Source organism: Magnolia sinica, chromosome 5 (genome assembly GCF_029962835.1).
Source record: "Magnolia sinica isolate HGM2019 chromosome 5, MsV1, whole genome shotgun sequence".
Classification (NCBI taxonomy): domain Eukaryota; kingdom Viridiplantae; phylum Streptophyta; class Magnoliopsida; order Magnoliales; family Magnoliaceae; genus Magnolia; species Magnolia sinica.
In genome coordinates this window covers 92,488,495-92,509,188 of record NC_080577.1, presented here as the reverse complement: position 1 = coordinate 92,509,188, position 20,694 = coordinate 92,488,495, and the positions used below count along the sequence as shown (strand labels likewise).

Genomic DNA, 20,694 nt, shown 5'->3' with positions numbered 1-20,694 from the left:
GGTTGATCCAAACCTCAAGTGGGCCATAACATAGGAGAGCAGTTGGTTGGGAATGCTTGTTATTAGTAGTTGTGTGTGGCCCACCGTTGCTGTCCAATCCATTCATCTGAGGCGTCCTACCAGGATGAAGAGATGTCCCCAAAATGAGGCAATTCCAAAAATAAAGCAGGCCCTGCCATGTGAATTTAGAGGTTTTAGGCATGATTTTACACTGTTCGCTATTGTTTGGCCCACTTGATTTTATGATTGGTCTGATATTTGGGATCAGGGCCAAACCTGGGCAACAAACCTTATAGATAGGATGGATCTCATGCATATATGTCGTTTCCCCTATTTCAGTGGTAAGCATGCCCCAGTATGCCTATGCATGTGTCCTTGGAGGTTTTTGTTGTGATAAGGGAAGGGGACTCTGGCGATCTAGTGGAGTGTGATAGTTGATGCACGTCATCATCAAGATTCGTGAGTTGATAAATGTGCTCATGAAATTTCACACGTGTCATTGTTGTACAACAATCTAACTGTCCAAATCACTGACTCAACAATAGATCGAGCATAATTGAAAATTGCACTCGCCTCGCACACACAGTGATGTCATAAAGTATCCATTGTTAAACGCATTGCACTACCCACATAGGCTTATACCAACAATTGATGTCACTGCTAAAAACCATCCATTATTGTCACAACTGTAATAAGATTATATTGCATTATCATCATCATACGTTGTCACATCAATTGGATAAGATTTTCAGTTTCTTTGCATTCTGTGAATTTTTCCTCATATTTTTTGATTTCATCTATGTTCAACCAGACCAAAGTCAATATGTCTTGGTCTAGTTACTGAGTAGCTTTGTGTTTTGAATTGACAGTTTTTGAGTTCTGATAGCTTATTCATCATACTATTTGCTCCTTCAAAGACAATATTCTGGTTGGTGGATTTTTTATGGTTGATGCCTCATGTTTTGTCCTGCCTAACAGGTACGTGTATTCAGTCCAGCTCCTTCAAATTGTAGGCGGTTTATTGTTGCCACAAATATTGCTGAAACTTCTTTGACTGTTGATGGTGTTGTGTAAGGAAACTTCATTTTCAATTTCCGAATGCAAACTGTTTGTCTTTTAGAGATATATGTATATATTGTTAACTTCACTTTGTTTGTTCATCTGTTATCATTTCTTTTTTCTTTTTAACTATCTGCTGTTGTGAAAGTTATTTCCTTGTTTTATCTACATGTTGAGATGCTGAAATGAGGAAGTTGAGATGGATGAGTGGCAAGATGAGGAAGGATAGAATTATAAATGAATGTTTTCACGGGAATTTAGGAGACTAGGAGTAGAGCCAATGAATAATGAGATGAGGGAAAGTAGACATTATTTTGGCCATGTGCAATGGGGACCAAGAACTGCAAGGGTTAGGAGTGAGTTGGTTCAAGTCCAAGGCACTAAAAGGGCAAGGAGAAGCCCAAAAGGATGTGGGTGGAGGTCGTAAGAAAAGACTTGACGACCTATGGTATAGTTGAGTATATGGTCCCTGATAGTGGAATGGCAAAATAGGATAATGTAGTCGACCCTAATTAGTTGGGAAATGGCTTAAATGATGATGATGATATCTGCATGTCCAACTACATCTGGGACATATTTGCCGGGAAAATGGACAAGAAAAAACTTTAATGCCAAACATTGACAGAAAATTGTTGTCAAGAATCAATATAACGAATTCTTATCAAGAAATTTGTATTCACCAGCTATTTTGATACTGTTATCAAGCTCTGACTTTGTAGAAGTTCGTTGTGATGACAGTGGTATTCCTTTGTAAAAAAGTATTAATTTTTAGCAGAGTTCATTTTTAATTTTTAATTTATATATATATATATATATTTTTTTTTCTGATAATCCTTGGAGAATCTTGCCCTCTTGCAGTTGCATGAAGTGAACTTTCTGTACAAAGTGCTTTGACTTTTTTTTTTTTCCTTCATCTTTTAATGGCAATAATTTTTTTATATTAAGAATCCATAGCAAAAAGTAAGATACAAAACAGAAGGAAAAAAAGGATGATGAGGAATCAGACCTCAAGCCTGCGATGCATCCAGTGTTGCATCCTCCATGACACCCAAATTTCCTCCATATTACACCCCTGAACCCCTGAGGCCCAGAAGAATACTATCCTTTTTCCCCTGTGGAAGATAACATTTGTGCTTTCCATCTTGTTTTTGATGATTCTGTTGTTGCGTTCTTTTCAAAAGGCTTGAAAGGCTGGATAAGATAAGAGACAACCCCAATAATGCTTTTCTCCTTTTTGTGAAGGATCCTCTTTCCAAGCACGGATAAAGCTTCAGTTGATCCTCTCGTGACCCATTTGACATTGAACATGGCTGGCAGAATTCCCATAGAAGGAATGCAACATCTCAATGGATGAAAATGTGATTCATTGACTCTGCATGTTTTAGGCAAAGGGGCAGCCATTTATGATGACTTTGTTTCCTTTCCTAAAGTTGTCTATTGTTAGGATATTATCATCTACAACAAGCCACAGCCAATTGCTTTGGGCAGCCTTGGAAAGCACCACACATGGGCCAATGGTGCAGTCTGGCTTGACCTTCTCTCGTGCTCGAGCATAAGATAGACTTTATTGTAAAGGTGCCTGAGCTGTCCTCTTTCCACCACCAAACATCTGCCTCTCCTGGGCATAGGGGCAGTGTTGTGTATTCCATCTTGGAGCCTTATGAAATCGGATGTTTCTTTGTTGATATTTCTGCAGAAAATAAGGGACGATATGATCTCATTCCTCACACCACCGAAAACGTTAGCTATGAAATTCTCTTTATTTTGGTAAATGCTTTGTGAGGTTGGAAAATGCTGCTGTAGAAGAGATTTGCCAATCCATACATCCTCCAAAAATCTAATTTGAGAGCTGTCGCTCACCACATAAGTGATTCCTTCCATAATCTCTTTAGATAACCCCCACAGTGTTCGAATTATCTCTGATATTATCGAAATATCTCCGATATTATCTTTATCTCCAACTCAGCAATACCGATAACATTGGTAGCAATACCAATAACGCTTGTAGTATCGGAAATTCCAGGTATTAACAATGTATCGCTAAGTATTGCCAATGTATCAATATCGCTAATGCAATCGCCAATATTTTCAACTATGTAAATTATAGGTGTCACTTGTATTGCCAATGCATTAAAATTGCCAATGTATTGTCAATATTTTTGACTATGTAAATTCTAGGTAATGCTTGTATCATAAGTGTATCGACGATATTCCAATAATATTGTCAACGTTTTGATATCATCAAAATTTTGTTTATTACAAAAAAAATTATTTCAAATTTTTTTCATGGGCACATGGTTGTATGTAATGTTCAATTTGTCATTGATAATATTGATAATATCTTGATATTATTGATATCACAGCATGTGTTATATTGAGACGACAATCTTTTGTTTCCTTTCCAATTGTTGATGATTTCTTGGTGAAATATCATGTATTGTTGATATTTTGCAACATCGATGGATGTTTGGATGGTTAAATAGGCCGAATGGGATGGTTGGACCAATTTCTTACAACAACACATGCTTTTAAGGCCCCATTAAATGGAAACTTGTTATGCATGCATTCATTTTGCTCTTCTTTTTTTTTAAAAAAAAAAAAAAATAATTCTAAATATACAAATATGTACATTTAACATCTCCTGAAGTTTCACTGAAATTTCCACTGTTTTTTCCATGTTTCCCCTCATTTTCAGTTATCAATGATATTATCGGTGATATCGATATTGTTTCTATATCCCTGGCCAGTGAAACTTGTAGAGATATTGATACTTCGAACACCGAACCCCCATTATCACCTTCCATGTGCATGATGATTTGTATAAGAAAGAGTTGGGGTCACACCATCTGCCCTGTGACATACCATATTTGGATTAAACGGGCTTCTAGAAATGCCCGTCTTTGACTTTAAATCTCCACAACCACATTTCCAGAAGTGCTCAATCATCGTGACGAGGTCCTTAATTCCCATATCTTTCCTATCCTATGGTGAGCACATTGTGTTCCACCCTACCAAATGAATCTTCCTTTTCTCCTCCATTCCCCTCCGTAATAAGTCTCTTCGAATTTTTTCAAATCACACTTTTTGGGCATTGAGCAAGGACATGAAATACATCAGCATGTTTGATAATGCAACTTTCATAAGAATGATGCAATTGCCTTGTGATAGATATTTCTCTTCAAGGCCAACAATTTCTTCTTGATCCTCTTGATCATCGAGTCCCACCAATGTTTCGCAGGTTTACTAATACAGAGTTGCAAACCAAGGTAGGTCGTAGGAAAACTACTCTCTTGCATTCGAACTCCAAAGTGTGATTTTCGATCCCCTCATCTAAGAAATGGATGCCCAACATTTCACTTTTTGTGCATTAACATTTTGACCTGATATAAATTTGAAACATCTAAGGACATGATGGAGAATTGGAGATCCGCCGCCTGCTATTTATCCCCCACATAACAACTATACGTATCGTTTGCATAATGAAGGTGTGGAATCTGCAGACTCTCTCTCCCTAGCGAAAAACCACTGATCAATCCAGCACTTACTGCTTTAGTGATCATCCCGCTAAGGTTACCACAACAACTACAAATTTACAGATCCCCATGCCTGATACATCTAGATCCCCTAAAGATGAGGCGCCCCATTCCCAATGATAGGCGCATTGCCATCCACTGTTTCCACTTTGTGATGGAGTTCAATGGTTGCAACATGTACCATACAAAATCCCACAATCCACAAAATCACATACCTTCTCCATATATAAATTGCATTCCAACCTGGGACCCTTTCTCTAGGTCTTGAATTGATGCATTCATTCATGGTTTCAAATGTTGGTATCAGTCGACGTATTGGCCTAGTGGGAAAATGATACGATACAATATGTCGTTGTGTATCAGTATCGGGGCCTTATTGGTCAGAATTTTTTTAAAAGAAAAAAGGAAAAATATTATAAAAATAGGAAAAAATGAGATATCCAAGAATCTATCATTTTTTAAAATGTGTTTTGATCATGTATTCAATGATGTATAGGACCATTCTTTGATGAGAATGCTGTTTGTCAATATGATTCGTTGAAGGTCAACTGAATGGGCTCTAATTGAACAGAAATCAAACATGATTTGGTAAACAATGGCCCCTTACATTGGAAATACAACAAAAAGAAGATGAAAATATAAAAAAGAAAGGGTTTACCTTTCTTTCCGATTTTTCCCATAATGGTCTACTTCTCTTCGATTTGTCGAATCCCATTCAAATCACTTGTTTTTATCCCAAAATAGGTCTAGATCTAGCCTAAATTGAGTTTTTAAATTCTTCCATGGTATAAATGAAAAGAAGAAGCGGAGACGTGTGAATTAAAAAAAGGAAAAAAAATAAAAATTGGGATTTTTTGGGCATATCGGCCTCTATCAGCCATATTGGCCCTGTATTGGTATTGATACGCATTGGCCGATATGGACCGATACAATTCAAATTTTTTTATTGGGCCAATATGACCTTGTATTGCGTATTGAATTATGCCAATATGGATACGATACAGCCGTATCGGTCGATACGATACCGATATTCATATCCATGCATTCATTGGCCATCGATACCCCAACTATAATATTTCTCCAGAATATGGAAGCACCCTGTGCCATGGAAATGACTCCAAACACCGTTCTAAGCCTTTTTGCTATCATCTTGGCTAAAATCTCGTATGGGCTTCTGATTAGGCTAATCATCCAGTAATCGTTTAAGCATGAGGCACCCTTCTTTGGGGATAATGACTATGAGTGAAACACCCATCTCTTTTGATACTCTTACCCTGTTATGGATTTCGGTGATGAACTCTTTCTTATCTTTTCCTTTCTACATCCCAAAAGACATCATAAAATGCTATGGGAAAAACTGTCTAGCCATGGTGCCTTATCTTTGCCTAGCATATCCACCACCTCTTTTGTTTGCTATTATGTAAATTGGTGTTTCACGCACATCACATCCTCGTCATTAATGGTATCAAAATCTAAATTACTAATTTTGGCTGGTCCCACCCTTCTGCCCATAGGAGATACGAGTAGAAGTTAACTTTTTGCAATACAAAAACTTCGTTACCATCCAATCTTTTTCCATTCACGTCCAGTCTTTGGATTCTATTCTGTCCCTTCTTGGTGTTTGTGGTTATGTGGAAATACTTTTCCTATCACCTTCTTTTAACCACACTGCTGGCAATAGTTGCTTTCACATAATCTTTTCTTCAAGGACTTTCCTCTTGTAATAATTTTTGAGTGTTAAGTGGATGATTCCCCTTTTATCTTCAACATTGTAATATCTTGTAAAATATCAGCTTTTGTCTTCTCCAGGGAACCGGAATGTTCCTGTTTCCATCTCCTAATAGATTCATTCAGTTATTTTTATAATAATAATAATAATAATTATTATTATTATTAAAAAATAAAATAAAATAATAATAATAATAATAATTATTATTTTAAAGTTTCAAGATGTGTTTGAAGCCAACACATCCTCCACTGCGGCTGCATTCTACTATTCCCTCACCTTTTCTGCAAATCCTTCTTCTTTAAGCCCAGCTAGTTGATATTTGAAAAGTTATGGTCCCTAGGTGATACAGGGACATGTGATGACCTAATCCTAGATGCATGTATAATCAAATTAAAGAATGTTCAAATAAATACAGGAATCAACTAACCGTTTCCAATCAAAGGGATTAGCTAAATTTCAACACAAAGATGAGGTCATTTCGTCAGGATCATGCCCCTTAGCATAAATCGCGGAAACAGTAAAAATGGAGGACCTAGGGATATGAGGATATCCCAGATCTAGCATAAGGCAGTCCATGGTCAAGTGTGGATCTTATTCTACTATCTCTCTTTTCCGTTCAAACTAGAAAGGGAATATCCAGAGAGGAACGAAAAGGGTGAAGAATGAAGGGTTCGAGATGAAGAAAGTACAGGTCCTTTTGTCGTCAAAAGAAAAGGAGGATGATTTTTACTTTTTCCTGCACCTCGAAGATCTAGAAAGAAGGAAACCTGAAATCGGGGCGGAATCCTCAACACCTAAGGGCCAATCCTGAAACCCTAATTTCTTGAATAAAGAGAAAGAAAAGATACAAATTTATATTCATTTAATAATAATGAAAATAGGGTTTCTCACAACGTATATATAAGCTATGGAAAAAGTAAAAGTACACTAAAGGCACTAAAAACAAGAAAAATAATAAAAAGATGAAAAAATAAAGAAAGTGCAATAAAACCCCTGAAACAAGGAAAAACAACAAAAGCGCGTAAAACTAAAACACCCGTGTGGTAGGGTGTGAAATTCGACCTATGGATCTATGGTCAGGGTGCGGTCATGCCGCTCCAGCACTCGTAGCGCGTCAGAAAATGGGTTCGATGGACTCAATGTCCATCCTCATCAACTCCTCCGCTCCGATACTCTGTTGGAGACGCATCCTCCTCTGGTACACTTTAAAGGGTGCACCACTAATGTCCGCATCACTAGGGATTCTCATTTGACTCGATCTTTATTGGACAATGATCAGACATTGGTCTTAAAATACTGTATTGTGAAACCTCCAGAAAATGTTCTTCTCACTCTCATGAGATGAGGAATCTGTCTATTCTCGACATGGATTGAGGCTTGGTGTTTCGACCATGTGTACCACCATCCCCCAAGTGGGATATCAACAAGCTTGTCACTGTCTCAAGGTGTCCCGTATCCGTTACGATGCAGCCGTATTGGCCGACACCGTTACGCGATACGGGGTCGAAACGGGCGCCCCCCTGATTCTGTGACCGTAACAATCGTTACGCCCGTTACGGCTGTTACGGGCCTAGAAAATAGGGTAAAAAATAGAAAAAAAAGCGTACCTATTTTTTCTCTTCTTCTTCTTCTTCTCTCCTTCTCCTTCTTCTTCTTCTCGCCCTACTGCGGCTGCGGCCCGGGCCAACTCCTCCTTGCCCCCCCCCCTCTTTCCCTCTTTTTTTTTTTTTCGGTTTCCCTCTCTCCCGTCGTTTTCTTTTGAAATCGGAAGCAAATTGACTGGTGTACCACACACCAGTATAGCTGCTGTAGGTACGTGTCATGCTAAGATGAGCGCTGACACTCCTCGAGCTCTGAGTTGCAGGAATGGTTCAAAGGAGATCAAAGTTACATGGGCTCCACAGTGATGTATTTATTATATCTACACCGTTCATCTATTTTTAAATATCATTTTAGAGCATTAGCCAAAAAATGAATCATATCCAAAGATCGTTTGGACCACACCGGAAATAGCAGCGGAGTTGATGATTTTCACCGTTAAACAATTCGTAGGCCCACCATAACGTTTATTTTCCATCCAATCTGTTCAAAAGGTCAAAAAGACTTGAATGAAGAGGAAAGACAAATTTCATATTGATCCAAAAGTTCTGTGATCCCAAAAAGGGTTTCAATGGTAGACGTTCAATCCCCCACTGCTTTTTGCAGTGTGGTCCACTTGATAATTAGATTTGCATTATTTTTTGTGTCAAGCCTTAAGACGAGCTCGTTAAATGAATGAACGGTTTAGATATAACACATACCTCATGATCAGACCCACAAGACTTGCTTACGTCAAATGAATGGACTGTGTATGAGTTAACGCAGCACGTCGCACAAGTTAATAAAATATACACGTGCCACGTGGGCCCCACCATGATGTATGTATTTTATCCATGCCGTCCATCCATTTTGCCAAATCATTTTAGGTTGTGATTAAAAAAATTAGTAAGATCCAAATCTCAGGTGGACCACAGCATAGGAAACAGTGGTTATGGAATGCTCACCATTAAAAATTTCTTAGGGTCCACTGTAATGTTTATTTTCCATCTAACCTGTTAATAGGGTCACACTGACGTGGATGAAGGGAAAACACACATGTCAGCTTGATCTAAAACTTTTGTAGCTCCAATAAATTTTTAATGGTAGTCGTTTAATTATTGTTGTTTCTTATGGTGCGGTCCACCTGAGCTTTGGATCTGCCTCATTTTTGGGCTCATGCCCTAAAATTATTTGGCAAAATGGATGGACGGTGTGGATATAACACATTCATCACGAGTGGGGTCCAAAAAACTTTGACACTCGTGTGCTACACTTCACAATCCGAGTCCTACCTAATTCGGGCCCTTAAAAAATTGTACACGAGACATGTATTAACTTAAAATTTACCAATTAAATTATGGACTGTAATTGCTAACTCAAAATGCCAAAATCAAATTGTTTGAATAGTTTTTATTGTTAATTTGTGGACGCTTATTTTTTAAAATAGGGCCTTTTGATTTTTTTTTCATGATTCACTATCCAATAAATGTCCACCAATTCACTAGTGGGATAATGCCAATAAATTGCATGAATTTGAGGCTGATTTGGGGCATGGATTGGTCCTCCAAGTCAGCCCCGAATTGGCAACGCGATCTACTTGAATTTAATTTCATTTAAAAAAGAACTATTGGGAGAAATGATATCAAATTGTTGATTATATAAATTAGATATTTAGAAAATTAAATATATGAATTTTGTAGTCAAATTCAGGTTATCTGGTTCATAAATTCATTAGACAATCCGATACAACTTCTCACCAAAGAGTGGACCGTTACACCACCATAAACATGTTCCAATTTATAAATGAATGCATATTTGAAATGCTTAGAATGTTCTGGATTTAATCCATATTTTTTCATATTTTTTTGGCAGAAAAAAAAATTGCACCGTTATGGGCCGTTACGTCCCCGTATCGCCGTTACATCCCCGTATCTGTATCGGTATCGGAGGGCACCGTTACGCCAATCGATATTGATACGGGATACCTTGCACTGTCTATCCAATATGAGAACGCCCTCTTGCTTGAAGTTATATTACTGCCACCCACCTTTTGCATGGAAACGAATAACATTGATACCCCTGCAAACAACCCGTGGATTTGAGCACCTCAATTCGTTTAATTCCTCCTAGAAACCATTCCTTTGACTTTGCAAGCATGGCCCATAGATGACAGTTAGAACCTAGGTGAACCCCCTGTAATTTCTTGTAGGAATAAGGATATAAAGAAATTGTAAATGTCCTTGTTCAATTTGGAGAAAATATTGGACCTCTATCCCATGGAAATTCCCACGGATTACAAGAGAGTGGGAATATCGATTCTTTGACCTCTTACTATGCATCAAAAGTGTTGAATATCTCTGTCTTTTTGTTTCATTTTCTTGTCTTCTTCTTCTTCATTTTATTTCATTTTATTATTTTTCTTTCAATTCTTGTAAGGGAGTCATGTTGTTTTTGTGAGGTCCTTTAAATGCCAACACAAATTGGGATATAGTCTTGTAGGAAATCAATTTGGCCTTTCGTACTTTTATTTTTGAAGGAAAAAAATTTGAATGAAAGAACTTTTTATTAAAGAGAAGAAGCTAGAAAATGTGGTTGAGAAGAGACGATGAGAAATCATTGTAGCATAAACCCAAAAAACAAGACTGGATACATGAACAAAGGCAAACCCAATACAAAAAGCCACTACGCAGGCAAGGCTGATTAAGGTAAAAAAGAAGCCAATAACTCGAGATTGTGGAAGTGGGATTCCTTTGAAATCTAGGTTAATCATGGCTCACTCGTTGGCGAAGTGATGCAGGATTGATGCATGAACCAAATAATATGAGAGAACAAGTAGGAGAATTAACATATTTAACAAAAAATGTAAACATTGCCATAAACACCGTAAATATCATGAAGAAAACTAAAAGAACATCATGCATGATCCTAGCCTAAGTTACCAACATTGTAACACAAGATTGTTAAATAAAAGGAAACTAGGATCTAGAGGATGTAGGGATATCTAATTAGCATAGGGTGTCGTCTAGTTCAAAGTAGAGGGCCTAAAACAACCTAGGGTGAATTAGGGTTAAAGAGATTGAGATATATAGGAAGTAGGGTTAGGATTTGAATTGTTGATGGGTATGGGAAAGTTAGGTTTAGAAGAAGACGAAGATCTATGATGAGAGAATGAAGAACTTAAAGAAAATACTTGGATGGAGGGGAAAAGAGATGATTACGTGGGGATATATGGAGACCTTGCACCTTCATTGATGAAGATTAGCTTCACACTAATCTCCCTTCCAAATCACATGAAGTATCTTCAAATTTCTTGAAGATGGAAGAAGAAAGCAAGAGCTTTTCTCTATTTTTTTTTTTTTTTAAATTATAAAACTTAATGAGGGAGAGGGTTAGACGCCCACCCCTTTTTTTTTTTTTTTTTTTATAGCTCTAACAAAGTTGAAAAATTACAATAAACACCTCGTTTTGTGAAATTTGACGAAAATAACCCTAGTCTAACTAAAATCAAGTAAAACACTTATAATGATGTCCAAACATAACATAAACAAAACTAAATCTTATAATGTTGATAAAATCTAAGAAAACTAGTGTGGACGATCTACGATCAATGACCCGATCATGTGATCCAATAGCCTGATCGTCACGTTCCTCCAATCCAATGGTCTGGATCACTCCATAAAGCAACCCATGTGAATCTTCCCAGCATGGGTTCTTCCAGATGCTCGCACATGTACATGGGGTCTTCAGCAGGATCACGGGTACTTGCCTAAACACAGGAAAATCGGTGCGGCCCGCCTCTGATATGTACGCAAAGGCGTATATAAGGTGATATCCTCATCCCGAAGGATTGAATCTTACGAGCTGCTGCCTCTGACAGAATCTCACAATCTTCAGAAATTCTACTGTTTCGTTCCTTTCCACATGCCCCCACAAGACGACAGAGTATTACTTTCTACAAGATATTCCTGCGCTGATTGAAGGGATCTTCCTCGATTCCCCTCAATTCTTAATCATATGGTCCCATAGAGCCTTGGTGTAATTGTAATGATGGAAAAAATGGCTCAACTCGCTCTTCTTGCACATGGCACACATATTGGGCATGGCCAAATTCCTTTTGTTTTATAAGTTTCTCAACAGTAAAGTTCTTATTTGACATAGCTAATCTCACGAATTTGGGCTATGGAGGGCACCTGAGCTTTCGACACCTTGGTTGATGATTAAGGAAACCCCTTGTTAGCTAATAATGTATGAAAAGAAGATTGAGAGGAGTAGCTCCCGTCTTTAGACCCTTTCCAAGCTTTTACATCCTCAGCCTAGACGTCAATGGGCAACTCATACAACTTTCCTAGGGTAGAAGCAAAGGAAATTAGCTCATCATTTTTTTTTTTTTTTGAAGACACAGGGTGTCCCCACCTCTTTTTTGAAGTGAGACTAATCCCCGCGGATACACGCAATCACCCACAATCACGTGTATCGGGTAAAGCAAGGAGGGGAATCGAACCCTCACCTATAGGGGAAATTAGCTCATCATTATCTAACAAAGCTTCACATTCCATTCCATTCAGTTGCTATTGACTGTGAAATAATCCCTTTAGTTTCTTTTTTGACAAGTAAAATAAAGAAAGAGGGAAAGGAGGATGATAAAGGAACCTCATCCATCCACACATTCCAAAAGGTCACCCTATCTCAATAGCCGACTTTAAACTTGATACCATCTTTAAATACCTTGTCAACGTTAAAAACAAGAATTTTATTTTCTATGATGGAGCTTCTGGCCAATGTTCAAAGTATTGGTATTGTTTCATTTATCGATGACTGGGGATACAAAAACACGTATGCATAACGCCATATTATTGCTAAGATTTGAACCGAGAGAAACATTGGGAAAAGGTGGAATTTTTCAGTGAAACTTCAGGAGATGTTAAAAGACATGTTTATACGTTTAGGAATCAAAATATTGCAAAAAGCAACTATACATAATTACTTTCCATTTTATAGGGGCCTAAACCATGTGGTGTCGAAAAAAAGCAGCACAATTATATCCAAAATGAGTTCATATCATTCACATACTGTACAATGCAAATAATAAGCCACCCATTCTCAATTTGAGGGGTAAAAATGGAGGAAATTAGGATATCCCTAATTTTCCCCATTCACCCACTCAAATGTTTATTTATTTGCCACAAATCCATGTTAATGCATTAGAACAATTCATAAATATTGTCTCCAATTTGAGTCGGGATTTCTCCTCCAGTTCCAAGCGTTGATTAAAAAAAAATAAATCAAAAGTAGTAGTGAAGTCACTTGTGGAACAAAGCCCTCCCCAAAAATCCCATAAAAAACGATGTTTTGTTTGATTTCTGGGTTTTTTCCTGATTTCTCAAGAATTTCGGACATTTTATAGAAGTATCCCTGGTATCGGCGATGTCATCGCTGATATCACCGATACCAGGTGTTAGAGTTTAAGATACTATAGATAACTATTTACATGGATTCATGTCTATCTGTTAGGATCTCTATAAATCTCTCACCTCCCATATATGTTCTTGTTATTGTCAATGAAATAAGTTACAGTTTCCACAATGTAATCTCGTGGTTTAACATGGTATCATAGCCATGATACCTTTGTTTTTTCCAATTTGTATTGCTTTTCCTCTTCCCCTTTTCTTCGTCATGCAACCTTGTCATGAAGTTTTAAAGGCTTCCCCTCAATGGCAGGTTTTTAATGGCCTCTTTAGATCTTCTCGGAGATAAAAAGAAAGGGTCTCGTCATGTTGCTAGCCACAGAAAATTATTCAGGAACATTATCCAACCATCGGAAGTATTCCTAGAATGTCATCCAACCATGGGAATTGCTGTCAGAATGTCCTCAAGCGACTAGAAATTCATTCGATTCGAATTCCATCCATCACGGTCATTGGAATTGCAGTCAGCCTCTCCCGTAGTCTCCAGAATCATTGATGATCTTGGCATGTATGTTATACATGCTCCAACATGTCGGGGAGTGTTAGAGTACACAGACTTGTGAGGGTGCACATGTGAGGGTGCACAATGTCTTCATGCTCTGTAATGCACCATGTGTTGGTGTACATCTTTTAAGATTTGGTAGTATTTATGATTGGTAATATCTTTGATTGGGTTTATCAACTGTGAAAAATGGTTTGTGAATAAGAGCTAGTAGAGGGAGGGAGGGATGTAAGCTACAGTTTCCGCAATGTAGTCTCTTGTGGTTTAACGCCCAGGAACTGCTATACTGTCTAGGGACCGAAATATCGTTGGTATTGGCAAATACCAACAATAATATTGAAATTAGTTGTGATATTCAACATTTTCTATATTACTTAAGGTTTCGGTATTGCTGACCCAGTGATACTAATGATATCCCTGATATTTGGAACACTATTTTTGCCAACAATACTAATGACAATCTAAATAACAAAGCTGCTTTTCCTTAGGGGGTTGCCTAGGAACCACTGTTGGTTACTTGTATTTCCTTTGGGTGATGGATATCCACAAAGCATTTGGCTCTTCATCGAATCTCCACCACCACTTCACTAGGTAAGCTCAATTTTACTCTCGTACCCTACCCATACCAATTCCACCATTCTTAGATTTTTGCATTCGTTTTGGTTCACCTTGGGTTTGTTTGGACTCATGGAAAGGAAAAGAAAGGAAATATCATGGCTTTTCTTTGTAGGAATTTGTGGGAAACACCATTTTATACTTCCTCTTTTTGTTGGAAAAAAAAATTATTTTCCCATCTCCACCTGTAAGGAATGCATTTCCTTACAATTGAAGGAAAGTGGGTTTCCTAAGAGTAAACCAAATGCACCACCATCCATCTTTAATTGCCTCACATATGCCACATGAGCCATCATCTATCCTCTGTTATGCCCCACATGTGTCAATGTGCCAATGTCCATCTTCTCATGTACAAAGCATCCCAAAGTTTCCACCATCCATCTTCTCTTACGCCCCTCGTGATAATGTGCCACATGTACCGCCAGTAGAGAATGATTTGATGATAATAATAGAGGAGAATATTGAGAGAGAAGGAGAGCTTGGGAGAGATGTTGTGTTAGGCTTGCTTGCCTAACACATAATATTTTATTATAATAAAGCATATAGTACACCGCAGGAGAAGAGGGAAGTGTGCACATGCACTTACACTAAATGGAGCCACTAACCACATACACAATACACTAACATTCTCTATACTCCCCCTCAAGTTGGAGCACAGATACATGCCCAACTTGTCACGAACACGATGAAGAGCATCTTGACTCAAGGACTTTGTAAGAACATAAGCAAGTTGATCCCCAGATCAAACAAAAGGAGTGACGATTTCCTTAGAAGCTACTTTCTCTCGAATAAAGTGACAGTCGACCTCAATATGCTTGGTTTGCTCGTGGAAAACTGGGTTACGAGCAATATGGATGGTTGTTTGGTTGTCACAGTGAAGAGGAACAGGATTCGAAGGAGGAGAGGCAAGCTCTTCAAGAAGGTTGCGAAGCCACACGAGTTCACATGTTGCATGAGCTATAGCATGATATTCTGCTTCAGCCGGGGACCGGGCAACAACTGGCCGCCTTTTGCTCTTCCAGGTTATAAGATTGCCACCTAGGAAGGTACAGAAGCCAGATGTAGAGCGGCAATCAAAAGTTTTACTGGCACAATCAGCATCGGAATAGCCAGAAAGATGAAGATGACCATGCAACTGAAAGAGGAGTTAATGCAGGACATGAATTTAAATATGATATGCAAGATTTCAGGCTTAGATCATACCAATTTAGAAACAATCACACAAATTCCACATCCCACATGAAAATCCAAACATTCAATTAAAGGGGAATCTATGCGGGTCCAGGCCCACACACGTTAGGGCTAGATCAATGAAAATTATGAACCAAACAATACTCAAAAGGGAAATAGAAATCAACCACACATGTATAAGAATCAGTCCCTAATCCAAGGGATTCTCCAATCTCAATTCAAGGAGCCCTAGGGTGAGAAAATTGGCAAATGACTTAAGGAAAACGTAATCTAGGGCTAGGATTCATGAAAAACGGCTATGAGAGGATAAAAGAGAATAAAAACCTGAGCTAAAAGACGATCTCGCATGTGGACAGTGGGCCCGGGGCGCTCGCACATGCGCAGGTACCTAGCCGCACGTGCGAGGGGGCATTGATTGCGGAAAAGCTCTCCTTGGCCCTGGTCGGCCAGAGGTATGTTCCAAAACCCTGAAGTTTCGGGTCGATCCGAGCTATGGCTTGTGCGTGGTGCTCCGCCGAAGTATCAGCCCTCTTGCAAGCCGAAATCTGGAAACCTGCTGTAATGAAGAAAACTGATGCAACAAAGGACGAATTCGAAGCACGGATGGTGGTAGAAGATGGAAAAAAAGAGATGATGGAAGATGGGGTGAATCGGGATTGATGTGGTTTCCCATCACGGTAGTTAGCCCTTCAAAAAGGGAGGGCTTCGCACCCACTTTTGAATTCTTCCACAACTCACGAAGAGAGCAGAAAAATAAAGTAGGAATTTTTTTATTAAATTTAAATGAATCAAAAGAACTACAAGGGGTGCCTATTTATAGGAAAAATCCTATACCCCAAAACTCGCATCATGTGCGCAACTTATTACTTGGCGGTGAAGTAAACTAAATAAAAATCAAACATAGAAATCCAAAGCGTTCACGATGTTCTAAATAATAACAATAAGCAACACCTAAAATATGACATCAATTCGACGAGTGGGCCACGATCATGAGGTCCCATGATGGGCTTTTCTTGACTATTAGGCCCACCCTTTTGAACCAAAACTTCGTCTTCTAGCTAGAAGGCCTTCCCTGGACGTTGTCATCGAACCAGATCGATGGTGGGGCCCTCCTGCGTACGTACGTGCGTAGGAGGGGTGGCGTGGGTGCGTGTGTGGGCGGCGTGCGCACGATGTCCTCATCAACTCTCCTCGGTTGCGAAGATTTCGCTACTGGCGAAATAAAACTCCTGAACTGCTCCAGGATGTCAGTATCAAGTCTCTTAAGCTCCTCCTCAGTGAGCCACGTGTTGTCTAAAGCTGGGCGTGACTTCCATTTGATTAGGTACTTCTGAAACACGACATCTGACGTGGAAACTATCTCATGGTCCAGGATATCCTCTATTTCCTCTCTGGGTGTGAAAAGGCCAGGTATGGGAGGCAGAGGCTGGGATAAAAGGTCGGGAAGAGGCCATGAATCAAAAGGTAAGTCTGGGGAATCAGGATGGGTGGGCGAAGGGCCGGACAAAGTATCAGTGGGTCCCTTAAAAGCAACTAGATCCTCTACATTGAATGTGGAACTAATTCCAATGGAAGGTGGAAGATCTACCTCATACGTATTGAGATTGTTTCGCTTTATAATTTTGAAGGGCCCAGCGCTAAGCGCGTGTAACTTACGAACGACCCCTAGAGGGTACCACTCGGGCCTGATGCGGACCATCACAGAGTCCCCAATATTGAAATCTTTGAAACGTCTATGTCAGTCTGTAGAAAATTTGTAATGTTCATTACTAGTAGTGATTTTTCGCCTGATTTCTTGATGCAATGAATGTATGTGATGCGCAAAAGACTCTACAGACTCTGATGGCCTATGGGACAATGACATGGGGATAAGATCAATATGCTTCCTAGGCTTGTAACCAGTAACGACTTTAAAAGGACTTAGACCTGTGGACCTATTGACAAAACTATTGTATGCAAACTCAGCTATGGGTAGTACGGTGTCCCATGCCTTGGTATGCTCCCCCACTAAACATCGAAGTAAACTCCTTAGGCTCCTATTAACCACCTCAGTCTGGCCATCGGTCTGAGGGTGGTAGGCAGAAGAAAATTGGAGCGTAGTATTCATCATGTGCCTTAGTGTCTTCCAAAAGTAACTCATGAATCTTACGTCACGGTCAGACACTGGTTTTTGGCAACCCATGCAGTTTGACGACCTCACTAAAGAACAGCTTGACAACATGAGATGCGTTGGAGGTCTTAGAACAAGGAATGAAGTGGGCCATTTTAGAGAAACGGTTCACGACAACAAATATGGAGTCATGCTTTCGAATAGTCTTGGGAAGTCCAAGCACGAAGTCCATACTAATGTCCTGCCAAGGGATGAATGGGATTGACAAAGGTGTATATAATCCTGTGTTCTATTTCCTTTGCTTTGCCTGTTGACAAGTATGACATTGCCCTATAATTTTGGCCACGTCCCGCTTGAGGCTTGGCCAATGAAATTTATCCTCCACTAGGGCAATGGTCTTGTCACAACCGAAATGACCCGCAACCCCCCCTGAATGTAACTCCCAAACAAGAACATTGCTAAGGGAGGTGCGTGGTATGCACAAGCGGTTACTCCTAAACAAATATCCGTCCAAAATCAAATATTCACTGTTAGCTCCTGACGGACTCTCTAATAAAGACGTATATATAACCCCAAAATCTGGACACTCAGAATACTCTTTTTTGATGCGCTCAAGGCCCCTAACTTCAACACTCATGGAGTTGAGTAATGCGACTTGATGACTCAACGTCCCGGCAGGCTTATTCTCTACACTGGCCTTGTGCTTAAGCACAAAAGTGTACTCTTAAAGGAATTGAACCCACTTAGGGTGCTTGGGGTTTAATTTCTTCTGAGAGTTCAAGTATCTTAGGGCCTCGTGGTCTGAGAACAAGACGAATTCTTGCGGTAACAGGTAATGTCGCTAATGGCGTAGTGATTGCACTACCGTGTAGAATTCCTTATCATAGGTGGAATATCTTTGCTTCGCCTCATTCAATTTCTCACTAAAAAAGACGACAGGGTGCCCTTCCTGGCTAAGTACTCCTATGCCGACTCCTGACGCGTCACATGTGACTTCAAAAGCTTTTGAAAAATCTGAAAGTCGCGTGACTGGAGCTTTGGTTATCTTGACCTTTATCTCCTTGAAGACCTTCGAGGCGGCCTTTGTCCATTGAAAATCTCCTTTTTTTATGCAGTCCGTGATGGGAGCCACAATGGAATTGAAGCCTCGAATAAACCGCCTATAAAAAGTGGCTAAGCTATGAAAGCTGCGCACCTCATGAATATTGTGGGGTTCAGGCCAATTAACGATGGCCTTGACCTTCTCGGGATCCGCCGATACGCCCTCAGCTGACACAATAAAACCTAAGAAGATCACACTACTAGACAAGAACCCGCACTTCTTTAGGTTGGTGTACAACTTCTCAGCCCTAAGGATCCCACAAACCTGCCTCAAATGGTTGAGGTGTTGCTCCTTAGTCATGCTATAAATCAAGATATCATCAAAGTATACGACCAGGAACTTCCCCATGAAGGGTCTTAACACTTGGGTCATCACATGCATGAAAGTGCTTGGGGCATTAGTTAACCCAAAAGGCATAACTAGCTACTCATATAACCCATCCTTCGTCTTGAAGGCCGTCTTCCACTCATCACAAGGGCGTATACGGATTTGGTAATACCCACTTTTGAGGTCAATTTTTGAGAAGATAGTAGCATTGGCCATCATATCTAGCATGTCATCAAGACGCGGTATTGGAAACCGATACTTGACTGTGATTTTGTTAATGGCCCTAGTATCAACACACATCCTCCATGTGCCATCCTTCTTATGTGTAAGAAGGGCGGGCACGGCACGCGGACTCATGCTCTCTCGAATGAAACCCTTCTCTAGGAGTTCATCAATCTGCTTCTTCAACTCAGCGTGCTCCTTTGGGTTCATTTTATAATGTGGGAGGTTTGGTAGAGTTGCCCCAGGGATTAAATCAATGACATGCTGTATATCCCTCATAGGGGGAAGCTTATTTGGTAAATCATCAGGAAAGACATCACGAAACTCATGTACTACCTGAATGGCCTCAGTGGGTAACTCTATGCTAGTCTTTGGTACAATCTCCCTAGCCACAAGGGCGTGTACCGTCGAGTCCGCCTCCGTCTCTCGCTCAAAGTCTTTAGCATTCAAAATATGGAGTGGTTTGGACTTGGGACTTTGACTCCTTCACTTCTTTTGGGCCGTTCACACCACTGTGTGGTGAACTCTTTTCCAGTTGTATTCTTGGGTGGCAGAGGATTTAGCTTGACCTTGCCCTCAAACCAGAATGTACACACATTTGAATGACTAAATATGGTAACATCCCTGTCATAGAGCCACGGCTTATCCAGAATGATTTGGCCCATATCCATAGGAACAACATCACACCAAATTGTGTCTTTATATGATCCGAACTGAATAGGGACAAGACAGCGGTGTGAGACTGGAGTAGATGTTTCATCAACCCAGGAGACCCTATAGGGCTGAGGATGGGCTTCCAGCTTCAAGCCCAAGCGACTCACAGTGCTAGTCGATGCCACGTTGGCACAACTACCACTATTCACGATCATCTTACAGCTCTTTTCCCCACATTTTGCATAAGTGTAGAAGATCGTATTGTTGTGCCAATCATCAGTGTTCTTGGCTTGAGCCAGGGTGCAATGCACAATTGCGAGGGTCACAGACTCTTGTGCTCCCTCTTCCTCATCACTAGGGGTTTCGACTGGCTCATATTCCTCCTCACTATCACTCTCTGGGGGCACTACTTCTACTTGCCTATCAATAAGGAGTACTTTGGTGCCCTCTCTCGTGCCGCACTGATGAGCAAAATGACCAAACCCCTTATACCTAAAACACCTAGTGGCCCCACTTCCACGTGAGCTAGACCCGACAATCTCTTTACCCTTATCATCCCTAGGTCTGGGCTGAACATTAGGGGAAGGTTTGTTTTGGAATCCCGTGT

The 20,694-nt window shown here is 39.9% G+C and overlaps 1 protein-coding gene across 2 annotated transcripts in view; it reads left to right on the top strand.

Moving 5' to 3' along the window:
• Window positions 1-20,694, top strand: part of LOC131246305 (probable pre-mRNA-splicing factor ATP-dependent RNA helicase DEAH4) — a 120,544-nt gene that overhangs the window by 42,261 nt on the left and 57,589 nt on the right. For both annotated transcript variants that reach the window (XM_058246276.1, XM_058246277.1), the window contains exon 7: window positions 979-1,070. In XM_058246276.1, coding sequence (XP_058102259.1) covers window positions 979-1,070 — 92 coding nt within the window. The remainder of the gene's footprint in view (window positions 1-978; window positions 1,071-20,694) is intronic.